The sequence below is a fragment of the Gadus chalcogrammus genome, chromosome 6 (assembly GCF_026213295.1).
Source record: "Gadus chalcogrammus isolate NIFS_2021 chromosome 6, NIFS_Gcha_1.0, whole genome shotgun sequence".
NCBI classification, from domain to species: domain Eukaryota; kingdom Metazoa; phylum Chordata; class Actinopteri; order Gadiformes; family Gadidae; genus Gadus; species Gadus chalcogrammus.
Genome location: NC_079417.1, coordinates 20,928,205 through 20,942,612, shown reverse-complemented (window position 1 = coordinate 20,942,612; position 14,408 = coordinate 20,928,205). Strand labels below are relative to the sequence as shown.

At 43.1% G+C, this 14,408-nt stretch overlaps 1 protein-coding gene across 1 annotated transcript in view; it reads right to left on the bottom strand.

The window, feature by feature from the left end:
* Positions 1-10,121: 10,121 nt before the first annotated feature.
* bicdl1 (BICD family like cargo adaptor 1) overlaps positions 10,122-14,408 on the bottom strand; it is a 22,507-nt gene continuing 18,220 nt past the window's right edge. Inside the window, exons 8-11 of the mRNA XM_056592820.1 lie at positions 12,692-12,835; positions 12,096-12,226; positions 11,559-11,679; positions 10,122-10,328 (exon numbers count right to left, since the gene is read on the bottom strand). Of these exons, the coding sequence (XP_056448795.1) occupies positions 10,122-10,328; positions 11,559-11,679; positions 12,096-12,226; positions 12,692-12,835 (603 nt within the window). The remainder of the gene's footprint in view (positions 10,329-11,558; positions 11,680-12,095; positions 12,227-12,691; positions 12,836-14,408) is intronic.

The window sequence follows — 14,408 nt, the reverse complement described above, 5'->3', positions numbered from 1 at the left end:
AATCAGTAAACGTTTTAGAAAAATAATAAATATTTGACACAAAAATAGGAGCTTGTCAGTTATTTTATTTACTGCCCTTCTTTATGATGGTCTTCTAGTTGTTTTTTATTTTGACTGCTTAGGCTACATTGACATTTACTTGTCTCAATGCTCGATTCAGGCCCATATTCTTCCATTGTGAGCCCATGTGGGCCAGAAATGGTTTGAACAGATCAAATCGTACATGTGGATGGAGGGATCCGTTTTGTTCGATCCCTACTCCAAATAAAACGATCTGATTTGGGCTGCACCAGTCTGCAGCGTCAATGGAAAAATACCTTGATTGCAAAGGAATAGGAATGACTTTAGAGACTAATGTCTACTCTCTTTCACAGCTTCTGGTCCAGACCAATGTTTGCTATTATGAGCCGCATGGAAACACCTCTTTACTATTAAGTGTTACATTGACCTAAATGGGTCTGAAGCTGCTGATTATTTGGTAAATGTAGTAACTTTAAGGGCCTCTACGGATTGTGTTTTTTGCTTTGGAAATTTCTTTCTTAACAAGATGACCCGGAAATAATTGGAGGACAGGATGTTTGAATTCAAAAAATAATAATTTTTGATCAGATTATCTGATCTGAAAGTAATAAGTATGTATTGATTCAGGATCAGGAGTAGCAGCTGATATATTTGTCATACGACCGTTATAACCCATATTTTATCCAGTATCACTTCAAAAATAGACATAAAATTATAGGCCTGATGATGTAAAACAGGTGTTTCTTTTTAATAATCTTTACACTTACACGCACTTACACTAGAACCGACATGTGCACTTCAGCTTCTCTTTAATGCACTTGCACCGAGAGCTGGTAGACCTACTAGATGCATTATATTTTTAGTGAGGGGCAGCGTGGTCCAAACGGGAAGCCGCCTTTTTGTCCTCTTCCTTCCATCCATGATCAATGGGGTTCGGAACAGGAATCATGGACCTGAATTTAAACTAACCCTGCAATTAATTGATTAATGAAAAATGTTTTTTTGCCACCACTTCTTTCATCCTTGGTATTGTTTGGAATGGAGTGTCAACGATGGTTGCAAATTCCTCCATGAGGAATGGCACCATGTGCATCAACTTGAAGCAGGATCACTTGCCCTTAAACTGAAAAGAAGATGTGCTGTTAGGTCCGTTGAATGCATGGAAGAGAGCCATGGCTTTGCATGCAGTCATACCCAGGTTTGTGGCAATTGTATTCAGGGATTTCATTCTGGTTGTCTTTCCAGCATTAAAGGGGATCAAGATTTCTGCAGCAGCATTCACAGCCTTGATGTGATGGAAATACCTGAGAAGGATTACAATCACATCCATGACTCCAGTGTGCACCAACCAAAGTGATGATGTTTGGAGGGCATGCAAGAGATGTACTAAGACACGAGTGTCAGCTTCCTCATGGTTGCATTGACTCATTGGTGTACGGTTGCCAATATGGTTGACTTGATCTGCTGCAGACGGTAGACATCCTTGTCATCTGGGAACTGTTCTTCTGTTAACAACTTATTTGAAAGGAATGAGAACAGCTCCTTCTTGTTTTCAACAGGTGCCAGAAACCCGACAACGTGTATCTGGTATGGCCAATCTCCTGGGATTTTGGCCATACCAGATACACGTTGTCAGGTGCCTGTTCCTCGCTTTTCCCTTGTGCCTTCTTTGATTGTTAGTTCACGATACTGGTTCAAGATGATATCTACTCTTGTTGATCGTTTTAAGTCATATTGCACTCTTGGGCAGAATACCTTGTCGAAATATGAGTCAAAGGTCTTCCGTTGGACAGTTGTACCAAGAAGAAAATGTATCAGCACACCACCATCAATGACAATGAAGTCATAAACACCTTGCGCAACTTACTCCTCATCGATAGAGATGTTGCTACTCTTACCAGCTTCCATGATGTAAACCAACAAATCTGACTTGGTGCAAGAGCTAATTAGCTGGATGCATTCTCCGATTATTTACGGTCTTCTTCTGTGTTTTCTACTCATGGAAAAAACATAAGTTGTTTCGCTTGATTAATGCTGTCAACAGTGTGTCATTTGATTCAGGTACACTTGGTGGACAGATAGGCAGCAGCTGCCGACTCACACATCTTGTTGCCCAATGTAACCAGGTCTTTACCGACCTCTTTACCGAATTTCCATTGCTCAGCAGCACCTCCATCAGGTCTTTCACATGCTGTTGAAATCGAAGCTGAGATGCAGATCCTTCCTTGGCCCTCAGACCAAAATTGTTCTATAGACCCTTATCTTCAATTTAGTAGAAAAAACAAAACTTTTGCATCAATTTGAAATATAGGCACGCAGTCATTTCCACAATGTAGTGTTTGTGAAGGCCAGCTTGTCTGTTCTGTAAGGGCCTGCATGAAATAGAAGTTGTGGTGAGATTTGCAGGCTGGCTAGTTAGGTAGCTGAAGTGAGTTTCACTAATCATGCTGCATCATGCACGGCTCTTCTCAGTGCCGTGTAACTTATCAACCCCAGCGTACTCGACGTCAACGTCTTTGGCGGACTATTTCTCTGCTGATCAACACTACGAATGCTGGTAACAAATAAAACACACACACACACACGACGCACGCACGCACGCACACGCACGCACGCACGCACACACACACACACACACACACACACACACACACACACACACACACACACACACACACACACACACACACACACACACACACACACACACACACACACACACACACACACACACACACACACACACACACACAGGGCCGGCCCTGACCAATTTGGCGCCCTAGGCGAGATTTTTCCTGGAGCCCCCTATCCTTTGGATCGCAGGGTAAATTTGACTACCAATGTTCATAAACTCAGAGAAGCTACAAAGCTTTGTCTTTGAGACTCCTTGATTTTAGATAGAAAATTAAACACACGAAACGTATTACAAACCAAGTAACAAGCAATGAATCATAAATACAATATGGTATGCACAAAATACTGCAGACGTTAGAACTTTTAATAATTAAACACTTTGCAGTAAAAAAAAAAGTCGTGCAAAACAAGTGACAATGAATCACTCAGACAATAAGGTATGCACAAAATACTGCAAAGAAATGCGTGATGTTTACTAAAGGCATTCATAAGCAAACTAATAGATAGAGTTCAGATTCAAATGATTGTAAATACAATTAAATGTAGTATGGTTTATCTAGTTTGGTTCTAACCAGAGATTAAACAAGCACTCAACTGAAGTGTAAAAATAAAAAAAAATAAAAAATACAATAATGTATCAGGGCTGTGCAGAGGTAGACGGGACAGCAGCACCTGATGCTCTGTCACTGGGGGTGGTACTGAAATATTTTAAAAGTGCATCTGAAGAGAGAAGAGAAGTATATGTGACAACTGCATGTTACATTTTAATAAAAAAAACATGCTTGGTGTGCTCTACATGAGACTAATATAGACTAATAATGAAAATGTGATGATATTCATTCAACTTTATTGTCATTGCAATGCAATTCAGTCTAACCACAGTGCAAAAACCAGTAAAGTGCAGTGAAATGAATATATATGTATATATAGCCTATGAATGATATGTGAAAGCTAAGGTATGAAATATTAACAGTAATACACTTTAACTGCACTTTAAGACTGATGTAAACTTAAACAAACATAAACTGTGACACATAAAACCAAGTACTTACAACCACCCTATTACAATGTGGATGGACAACTAAAAGCATTTTAACTGACATACAAGCAGGAAAGACACCTGTAAAATAACACCTGAACAGGCCTAACGTTAAGTTTCCATAATACGTTTCCCTAATGAATTTAAGGTGGAGTAACATTAACACACGTCGACTCAGCTATTTATTGATTATTATACCACGGTCTGCGGGAATACTCGATTCTGATTGGATGCAGGGTGTGCATTAACTCCTGATATACGGACACCTGGACAAGTAGTTCCGTCAAATTGTCCGTTTACCGTTCTCAATTAATGCGCTAGCTGGCGTATCGTCTCTAAAATAGTAGTAACCATAGCAACGGGAAACAAAACAAAGCTCAGCGGACTATAATACCTCCCGCTACCTCCCGTTCTAAAGTCGTAGCTATGGTCCGTCCTAATTACTGGAGGAGTGAACAACGTTTCCGTTGCATGAGAACCCAACGGGCGTGTAATGGTGGTTCCGGGTATTAGTCGGACCCTCAGGCGTAACCAGGGAAACAAATGTATGTTTTGTGGAAAACTTTATATTCAGATTGTAAAACGCATGAAAATATAAATTAATGGTCTTAATTTGGTCACCGTTGGTAAGTGACCGTGGTATAAGCGGGATAATGCCCTTCGAGGTGTCCATTATCAGGAATTAATGGACTTCGCGGAGGCAACCGTCCTCCGCTTCGCGTCGGACGGTTCACGCCTCCACGTCGTCCATTAATTCCTGATAATGGACACCTCGTCGGGCATTATCCCTTACTTAAACAATGTTGCTATCGTCCGAAGTAAGCTAGCAAGCTATCACTCTGCTCCAACAACGGTAACTACGATGCATTAAACTATTAATTTCATGCACTTCATCACATTGACATTACTGTACCTCTATCTTTTTCACATATTTCCTCCTCTTCTTTCCTTCTTTTCCTTCCTTGGGCGCCGGACGGCTTCAGTCTTTTGGACATAATTCCGATACAGTGTCATTAATCTTTTTCTTCGTCTCAGGGTCACGGTCCGGTCAGATTCAGGCAGCTGGCCTCTTGACCCCGCCCCCCTCAAAGAGGGCAGGTACAGCCAGGCAGGCACCCAGAAAAAAGGCTTCTCCATTATTTAATAGTCTTTGCTATGACTTTATGTTGCTGTGGGCTTAAATAATATTTCGAAATAATAGTAGTAGTGGCACTGGTAAAAAAAAAAGTAGTATTTATATATATATAGATATAATTATTATTATTTGTTTTCTCCCCCCGTTTTCGGCGCCCCCCGCGGATGATGGCGCCCCTAGCATTTGCCTATACTGCCTATGCCCAGGGACACACACACACACACACACACACACACACACACACACACACACACACACACACACACACACACACACACACACACACACACACACACACACACACACACACACACACACACACACACACACACACACACACACGCATTCCATTAAATTGATTTCGCTGAAACTTTTGTTTCAGCGAGAGCCTGAAATATATATAGCAGGGTGATTTTTATTAATTTCTCCATGGTAGAGAACCTCGACTTAAAAAACAGGCTCGGAGAGGGAGATAGTTCTGTTTTCAGTTTTGCTTTAATCTCGGGACTGACTCTGGAATAACGAAAATGCATCTTAATGCTAGTTATATATAACTATAGCAACCCTTATAAAAATATATATTTCCTTTATTTTTCTGATACCGACGTCGACCGTACCGGGCTGCGTAACCCAACCCTACCAGAGCGGCAGAGCGGGTTACACCGAATTCTGCGACCCACCTAAAAGTGTGACCCCAGGGGGCGCTGTTGCACATTTTCTGCAACATGCACGCAGAACGAGTTTGAAGTATTCAGGCATGAATTCGAAAAAACGGTGTGCATTTTAACAATCACATAAATAAAACATAAGATCTCACCCCACCCCCTCACCTTGTTATTAACTGTGCTTAATATATAGATTTGATTTGATTAGCATCAGACCCATACAATGGATAGGGCGTAGGCCTACGGTCCATCACTGGTGCTTCTTTCCCCATAAAAACCTCCAGTCAGTGTTAAATCAGTTGATATACCTTTGAGCATTTCCTATTATAGGCTACTGTGTAAAATGCTGTTTAGAATTAACGTTTGTATCAAGAAAAGAAAGACCCGCCACCTGTGGTCACGCTTTTCGGTTGGTCGCGGAATTCGGGGTAACACATGGCCAGGGGCGAATTCTAGGGAGTGTGGGGGCCCTAGGCACAGGATTGTTGACGGGGGGGGGGGGTATGGAGCGATATATATATATTTTTTTGGCTCTAGGGGGCCCCCTAGTAGTGGACCAGGGACCCAAGCAATTGCGGGGCCCCAGGCAATTGCCTGGTATGCCTAATGGGATGCAGCGCCTCTGCACATGGCACAAAGACCACATAGTCCAGTAATTTTAAGCCAAAATGGAGATCAACCTAGAACTAATTGCAACAGAAGCAAACTCAACAGATTTTGTATCCTCAATAATGTAATGAGTAAAAAATAAAAACTTTGGATATCACCATGAACATTTCTAAGTTGATTACTTACAGAGACAAACCAAAGATGTATTACAATTTTTTTAAACTGTTTGTTAACATGGGCAAACATAATCTAAGGATTTATGTGCTAATTTGCATTAAAAACACAACAGATCTAAACATTCGGTATAGCCAGGTGAAAATGTCTTGAGGAATCTTGTTGACATCTTACAGCAAAATACTATTGAGGCAAACAAATGTCACCATAAGTTGCAGAGATTCATTCAAGGTCCACTCAACTGTCAATAAACTGTCACCAAGCTGTCAGTTAAGAAAGATTGTTTGATCGAGCCACTTTTTATTTGACCTACCTTGCCTTCTGAATTCTCCTTAATCTTGTATCCTGTTCTTCCCTCAGACTCAAACCCAGCCCCAAACCCCATCTCTGCAATAATAATTATTAAAGGCTGGTTTAAAGTAGGCCTACTTCTTCCTGCCTCTATGTATTAATGCTCATGGGCAGCCTAAATGGGTTCCATTCAGAACTTATCATTAAGTATTTTACTTATTTCAATAAGATTCTACAAGAGGTTTTCACCAGGCTATGGCCAATGTTTAGATCTGTTGTGGTATTTATGCAAATTAGCACATACGTAATTAGATTATGCACCGTTTGCCCATGTTAACAAACAATTTCAAAGAACTTGTAATACATTTTTTGTTTGTCTTGATGTAAGTAATCAACCCAGTATTTTTCATAGAGATATCTAACGGTTAAAATTGTTATCCTATTCACATGAGAAAAATAATGTATAGGCGTATGAACAGGCTATATTTGTTTTTTTTTCCGAAATTTTCCCCTAATGGGATTCTTCTGGGCTTTTTCTCCCTTACTCAATGCATATTGAGGATACAAAATCATTTGAGATTGCTTCTGTTGCAATTTGTTTGACCTTTTTTCAAAAAATGACTGGACTAACAATGGTCGATGGGCAGCATACTCTCAGAAGGCCAGACAGACATTCACTGCAAAGAAGACACAGGAGACAAAAATAAAAGAAACAATCAATGTTTGTAAAATTAAAATATGAAACTACAATCTTATTGGAACACATGTTGGAAGATTAACCAAACAGGACATAGTGAACAAGAGGAAGGAGAGGTTTTTCTAAGACAAATCAAGAAAAATAAATAATAAATACAAATCACATTGGCATTGTGGAAAGAGCAGCACATGGCATTCTCAGTTATGGTCCCTGTTACAGGAATCTGGAGATTGTCATCAGATTGTTGTTTAATTTTTAAACTCTTTAATATTTTACTTTTTTGTGCCCACACAGGACTCATGCAAGATCAGCAGGAACTGGAAGAAGCATCCTGAGCTGAGTCTGGGGTGAATGACTGGACTAAGACACCCCATCAGAGACCACCTTAACCAGGCACCCGTCCAGACAGTTTGGCAGAATCCATCATCTGAAGCACATTCTGGGGAATCATTGATTGTGTGGGTAAAACATTCAAGTGCACCTTCATAGTTTGCCAGTGCTGCCCTGTGCCACCATGGGTTCAGAAAGCCTAGAACCCAGCAAAACCCTCTTAAAGTCACACAACTTGACATGACACATTCGTAACACATGACAAATGAACAGAAACCGCTAACAATGTATACATGTATAAAAAAAAGTCAATCCTCATTGAAAAGTTATGCATTTTTATAAATATATTGATCTCGTCCAAACCTACTGAACTATATACATATTATTTCTTTAAAAAAATCTCTCTTTGGGTTGATCCTTCCCAACAACCAGCTGAGATGACGAGAAGACATCTGCATAGGTATCACACAGGTGACCTGGACATGAAAGCCATCACAACACATAGACACTTCGGGATCTCCCGAAGGAGTTGGGGGTGCATTCGGTCAGTCAGACATCTACAGTACCACCACAGGGGCTTTACAGATGTGTTGACCCAAACAGGGAAGCCCAGCAAAAATGAAAGTGCACACAGGCAATGAGAAAGCAGTGAGATTGGAGGTAGATTTTTCTCTTTTTGTTATCATGTCAAATTGGAGATGGCTGTAGAGTATAGATTGTGTGAATGTGTTCCAAACAGCAGAACTGCCATTAACACAATGTGGAGTTGGGATTGTCTCTGAGTGTTCTGTCACCCAAGACTTTTAATTTGAAAGCGCACGCTCAAGAATTATTCACGTGCTTATTTATCACAATTTGAAATGTCATCAGGACAATTACAGACATACAGTACATATGCATTAGGAAATGTTCAACAATCAAACCTGCACTATTTAACCTTCAAACCTACACTACTTAACCTTTCACTGCAGACATCCCTTTCATTTAAATGTATGTCGCTCTCAATAAGCCCAGGCATGTTTTCTCTCTTAATGGAGGTCAAAAAGCATCATTGCAGAGCATGTGGCTGTTGGCTGTGAAGAGGAAGTGTTCCCACTTTTTCTAAAGCCAAGTGCAGCAAAGCAATGCATCCGATGCATCCGTTTCAAAGTGCAGGTTTGAAACAACAAACATTATAATTGGACCGTAACTAACTCCACTACCCAAAGGTTTATTCATATGTCAGAGACGTGCATGACCCCCAGTTTACCACAGACCTGAGAGGAACCACAGGTCATATAGGCTGGATTTATACATTTAAATGTCATTGTTCTTGCGATTAAATTCAATGGGCAAAAGTGCTAAATCAAAGTTGTTTGGTCATGAATTAAACACTTCTTTGGGTATTTTGTATTCCAAAATATCTATTATCGTAGTGTTAGGTAGGATTTATAAGCCATGTGCCCGTAAAACATCCAACCTCATTTGGGGCATTCTGACAACAAAAGTGTGAAACCAATCTTTCTCAGTCACTTCATAGTCTTTGCGTCTGAGTTTTACCCCTGTCAGTCTGACACACCGCTTGATCAACAGTAAACTGAACTAACAAGACAGAAGGAAAGAGGGGAGTTAAAGCTCCCCACACCAGAACCAAGGCCTCATGGTGACCAAGCCTCTGGGCAAGTGAATAAACCTGAGAGTGGACTGCTGTAGTAGCTGGCTATGTTCTTTACAGACAATGGCCGAATTCACAGTCTGACTCCAATTAGACTCTTGTTTTTTGTGATGTCGCTGTATCCCCCCAATTTATACAATCTTCCATTGTTTAGTATTTCAAAGTATGGTGAGTAGCCACAGTATTCTTATTAAGTACATTTTTTCACGTTATTTTATTTTACCAACATCCCGCTGTGTTCTGTCCATGCACATACTAAATGTGTACAGCTCTCCTCAGACTTCTTGGCTTGACAACTGGGATGAATACAGTAATCAGAGTTGGTGCACAGTGGTCCCTCACCATGGAGTTGGCAGTGGGGTACTAGTGATGGTAGAATAGGCACTACATGGGGACCTGCCTCTCCCAATCTGTAGGTCCACTTTGACACACTAAAACCACTGGCGTTTCAGCATGAGCGGCGGTTGCGCACGTATTTGCTTGGTTTATAAAAAAGAAGCAAAAAGAAGTCTCTGGTTATTTGGTAGACAACATTTGTGAGCAGAGGGATAATGGGACAGATAAAGTGCAAAAGTGACCACCCTCTCCCTCCCCTTCCCTTCCCCAGACCTCCCCTTCTCTCTGCGTCTGACCTCTGCCCTGCTTTGGCTGTGTTTGGCCACATATGCCACCCTGATATCTGTCTCTGTCTCTCTGTCTCTCTGTCTCTCTGTCTCTCTCTCTCTCTCTCTCTCTCTCTCTCTCTCTCTCTCTCTCTCTCTCTCTCTCTCTCTCTCTCTCTCTCTCTCTCTCTCTCTCTCTCTCGACTTTATCTCCCTCTCCTTCTCTCATTTGGCCCTTCCTCCCTCGCCCCCTGAACCGGGCGACAGCGTTCAGTTCTTCTTAAAGAAAGAGAAGAGCCTCTTGTCTTCCTCTGAGCGACGGTGCAATCTCCTGGAGGAAGAGGAAGAGGAGGAGGAGGAAGGCGACCGGCCGGCGCCACTGGACCCCGGGACCCTGGAGGCGGCGATGGGAGCGTCCCGCCACTCGTCCTGGTGCTTGTCCATCAGCTGCTGGTCGATCACTCTGTGCATGTCGTCCTGCAGGAGCCGAAAGGCGAGAGAGAGAGCGAGTGAGAGTGAGAGAGAGAGAGAGATAGAGAGATAGAGAGATAGGTGAGGTGTGTGTGTGAGGGAGCGAGGGACTCAGAACGTTGCACGGACAGAAGAAGAGTGTCTGGCATGTGGGCAGTTGACAGCACATGGAGGGGACTGAGGTTGTCGGGTGGTGTTGATGGTTTGGGGTGGGGAATACGTAGGGAGGTGACTGAGCTGGTCTGAGGCGGTTGATGGTGGGGGCAGAGGGTAATCAAAGTTCATAGAGGTGACAGTGAGCTTTGGAGGATGTTGACAGTATGAGGAGGTGAGCGAGGGGGTCGAAGGGTGTTAATGTAGCAGGGAGGGGGGCGATAAGGGAAAGGTAGTGCAAGGTAGGGGGGTGTTTGTATTTCTGGGGAGGAGACTGAGGGAACTGAGTGTGTTGACGAGGAGGGGGTTGACGTTATATGTAAGTGTGGGGCGGTGGAGGTGTGATGCGATGGAGTTGGCGACGTTGGGAGAGGAGATGCTGGAGAGGACTGGTGACTTGATGATGTTTTAATGGTGAAGCTTTTCTGTTGGACAGGCGGCATACATGAGCGTTTCCAGTCGCGTGACCATAGCATGGAATGGCTCAGCGTACGGACACGGTAGCGTTTGTGCAACGGTGACGAGCGCACGAGACGGCTCACCTCTTAAGGCAGGAGGGGGGGGGGGGGGGGGGGGGGGGGAGTGGGTACCACAGGGGGGGTAGAAAGAGTGGTACGGAAGCTGAGAAAGGCCACTAGATCAGAAACCACAAGAGCCACACAGTAAAGAGCCCTGATGAGGCAAACTGTATCCGGGGAAAAGAGAGAGGAAAGATCTTCTAGTTACAGGTGTGGTAGAAAACAAACAAGGGACACACAAACAGACACAATCTCATCATCAAAACAAACATAGCTAAGGCTTCTGTTGGCCGTAGTACCAGCTACAGAGATGTGCTAGTGCTGGGGCAGTTCAATTTAGATTCGGCCAAGGAACAGCATAATTACTTTACTAATTAGTTTCCATTAACTAAACCTACCCTAAACCTGAATGCCTTCATTCGTGAAACATTTGTCAATTGATTTAATACAAATCAATTCAACTCTAGCTACAAAACTAGTTTTTCGTTTAGTTTAATTTAGTTTTTAATTGCTTTTGCTCTGCATTGCAACCTAAAGGGCCTTTCGCCTTTGACCTTTGACCCACCTGCCAAGCCTCCAGCTGCTGCGATAGGTTTAGCTTCTGCTGGATGGCGTCCAGCAGCTGGCTGTTGAGAGACATGATGTCTATTTTACACTTGGCCAGTTCCATCTCCACAGCCTGCTTCCTGTTGGACACACAGAGGCACAAACACAGCGGGCTCAGCACTCCTGACTCCTCAGTCACTCTCTGCTGCCGGTAAGCAATGCTCTGTACTTTACAGAGGTATACTAGAAAACACTTTATGGACAATTCCGGTATTTTGACCATTATGCCCCCTTTCTGGTTTGTCTAGGGTGAAATCTCCTACAAACATCTAGATACAAATATATATGCATATAATAATAATGATAATAATAATAATAATAATAATAATAATAATAATAATACATATACATATATAAATATAAATCCTATAGTAGATATATCATTTGAAAGCTTGCATTCCAATTTGTATGAACAGTGCAAGGAATTAAAACTGTAATATTGCTTTCCAAAAAAGTGGCATCCTGATGAGGTGCATCCCTCTCAGGGGTTCCGTACTTGGCTATGGCGTCGTCCCGGTCCCGTATGGCAGTCAGCAGCTGCTCGCTGGGCTCCAGGACCGCCGACATGGCCCTCGTTCTCTCGCTCTCCTCCTGGACGGAGCGCATCTCCAAAGAGAGCAGCGCCATCTGCAGGACACGCCGGGACAGACGCGCAGACCGTCAGACCGTCAGACACATGGCAGATGCCGTGTTTCTGGTAGGTTAACATTCAATTGACCGTTTCACTTAAGCAATTACAGTGACTTACGATGTTCACATAAAGGTGCATAAAGCATCCTTTACCCTTAGGGATGTCTCAACGAGTCAATATAACCACCCCCAAAGGTTGGATAAATATGGTTGGCTGCTCACTGCATCTACGCGGGGAATGATGCAAACCCAAACCCAACGACGTATACAGCTACAACCTAAAAACACTTTCCTCACACTAAAGTGGGATTCTCTGACAATGATATATAGCCTGCTTAGAGACAAATATGACCAAATATTGACCAAAACACAGACACAAGAGAGGGCAACACATCTGATGCGATCAGTGGAGCTCTGTCCCTGAGTGATGCTCTCGCTGAGTGCAGAGTAGCGGCAGCGTACCTGGTTGTGTAGTCGCAGTAGCTCCTCCTCGACGCACATCGTCTTGTCTCTCTCGGCGTCGTACAGATCCCTGATTTCCCTAAGCTCCTCCCCCATCTTCCTCCCCTGCTCCTCCAGAGCCTCCTCGTCGCTCCGCCTCGAGCCCTGAACAGCGGGAAAAACGCAGAAGAAGAAAGACATTTGACACCACGTTAGGAGCACACAGCTTTCTGGGAGTTTGGGAGGGTTACAGCACGGCAGGCAGTCACAGGACCGCTCTAGGTAGCAGAATGATGAAGAATGATTTAATCGAATGATAAATGTATGAGCTGACTCGAGGTGAACTGACGGGCTGCTTCTCAGCACCAGTCAGGCCCTGGCTCCATCTCACCCCACATTCAAATGCGAAGGAGGATGTTATGGAGATGCAAATCTATTTAAATTGCCTTTTGTAAATTGCAACTGTTCGTAGCGATTCTTTGTATTAACATTTGCGTGGTGGAAGGAATATTAATAATCCAAGGATTATTTTAAGAAGACTACACACATTCAGGCACTTTTTCGGTGCCTTCAAGTATCCTACATCGGGCGAATATCTACACAGGAAGCGAGGAACGGCCCCCTCTACCCCTGGTAGTGTGACGTATTCGAAGTACAGCATTGTGGCACTAGTGATGGGAAATTCAGATCTTTTTTCGGGCTCGTGTCTTCGGATCTCGTTCATTCAGATATACGAATATTTCCGAGTCGGTTCGTTCATTTGTGAATGTCCAAATCGAAGAATGAAGAAACGACATCCGTTCACAGATATGGTTCATACGTACTGGGTCATAAAGGATTGCGGATATAAATCATTTTTTCTAGCTACATCTACGTCTGCGTTACACCCCAGAGCGGGACCCCAATCCCACACAGCGCCTCAGTAGGGGACCTAAGAACCCACCGGAGGTCACATGGGAGTGGAGTAAAAACCAGGAAGCCTTGGTCACACTTGTTGCTTCAATACGACTTTCGTGATGATGCGTCATATCGGACCAAAGGTCTGACGTCCACACTTGACATTTACCCTACCACGCAAAATGACTTCCTGGTAAAGTAAGTCTGCTGAAATGGCGCTGGGTGGATGAGAAGCCCTTACGTTGTTCTCACGGTTTAAAAATATAAAATATTCAAATGACTGCGCTGTTGAGCAGTCAGGCTGTAGGCTGGCAGAGTTCCCCACGCATTCGACAAGTTTTACAGTAATGATCTCCCAGCAGGAACATCCCCACATCAAAACTGAAAGTCAAATGTATCAGCACTGCAGTGGTGGTGTATTAAAATAATCACACTTCATAATAGCAGCTCACCTAGTTTGAACGCCTTTTGTTAGAAGAAACATAGAAACATATGGGATTAGCAGATGTTGACCCTCTGAATAAGAGATGTGACGTGGAGGCCTAAGATCACCGGTATGGCCTATATGTTTCGGCAGGCTGAATCCTGGCAGGTTCAGTTCTATCTTATATTTTTCTTAGACATCGCCATCAAGAGTTAGGGAATCAAATAAGTCATACTCACAAGTAGCTGAGCATTCATAGAAAATGTAGGCGTTCTAGACATACCTTGTTGTGCAAGTTCATAAAAGAATGGGAGAATAATACAAAGTAGGAAGTCTTGTGTGTTGCTCCGCAGTGCACCCATAATCTCTACATGATACGCCACAGCAGGTTAGCCTTGATTAACCCACTGCAAAGTT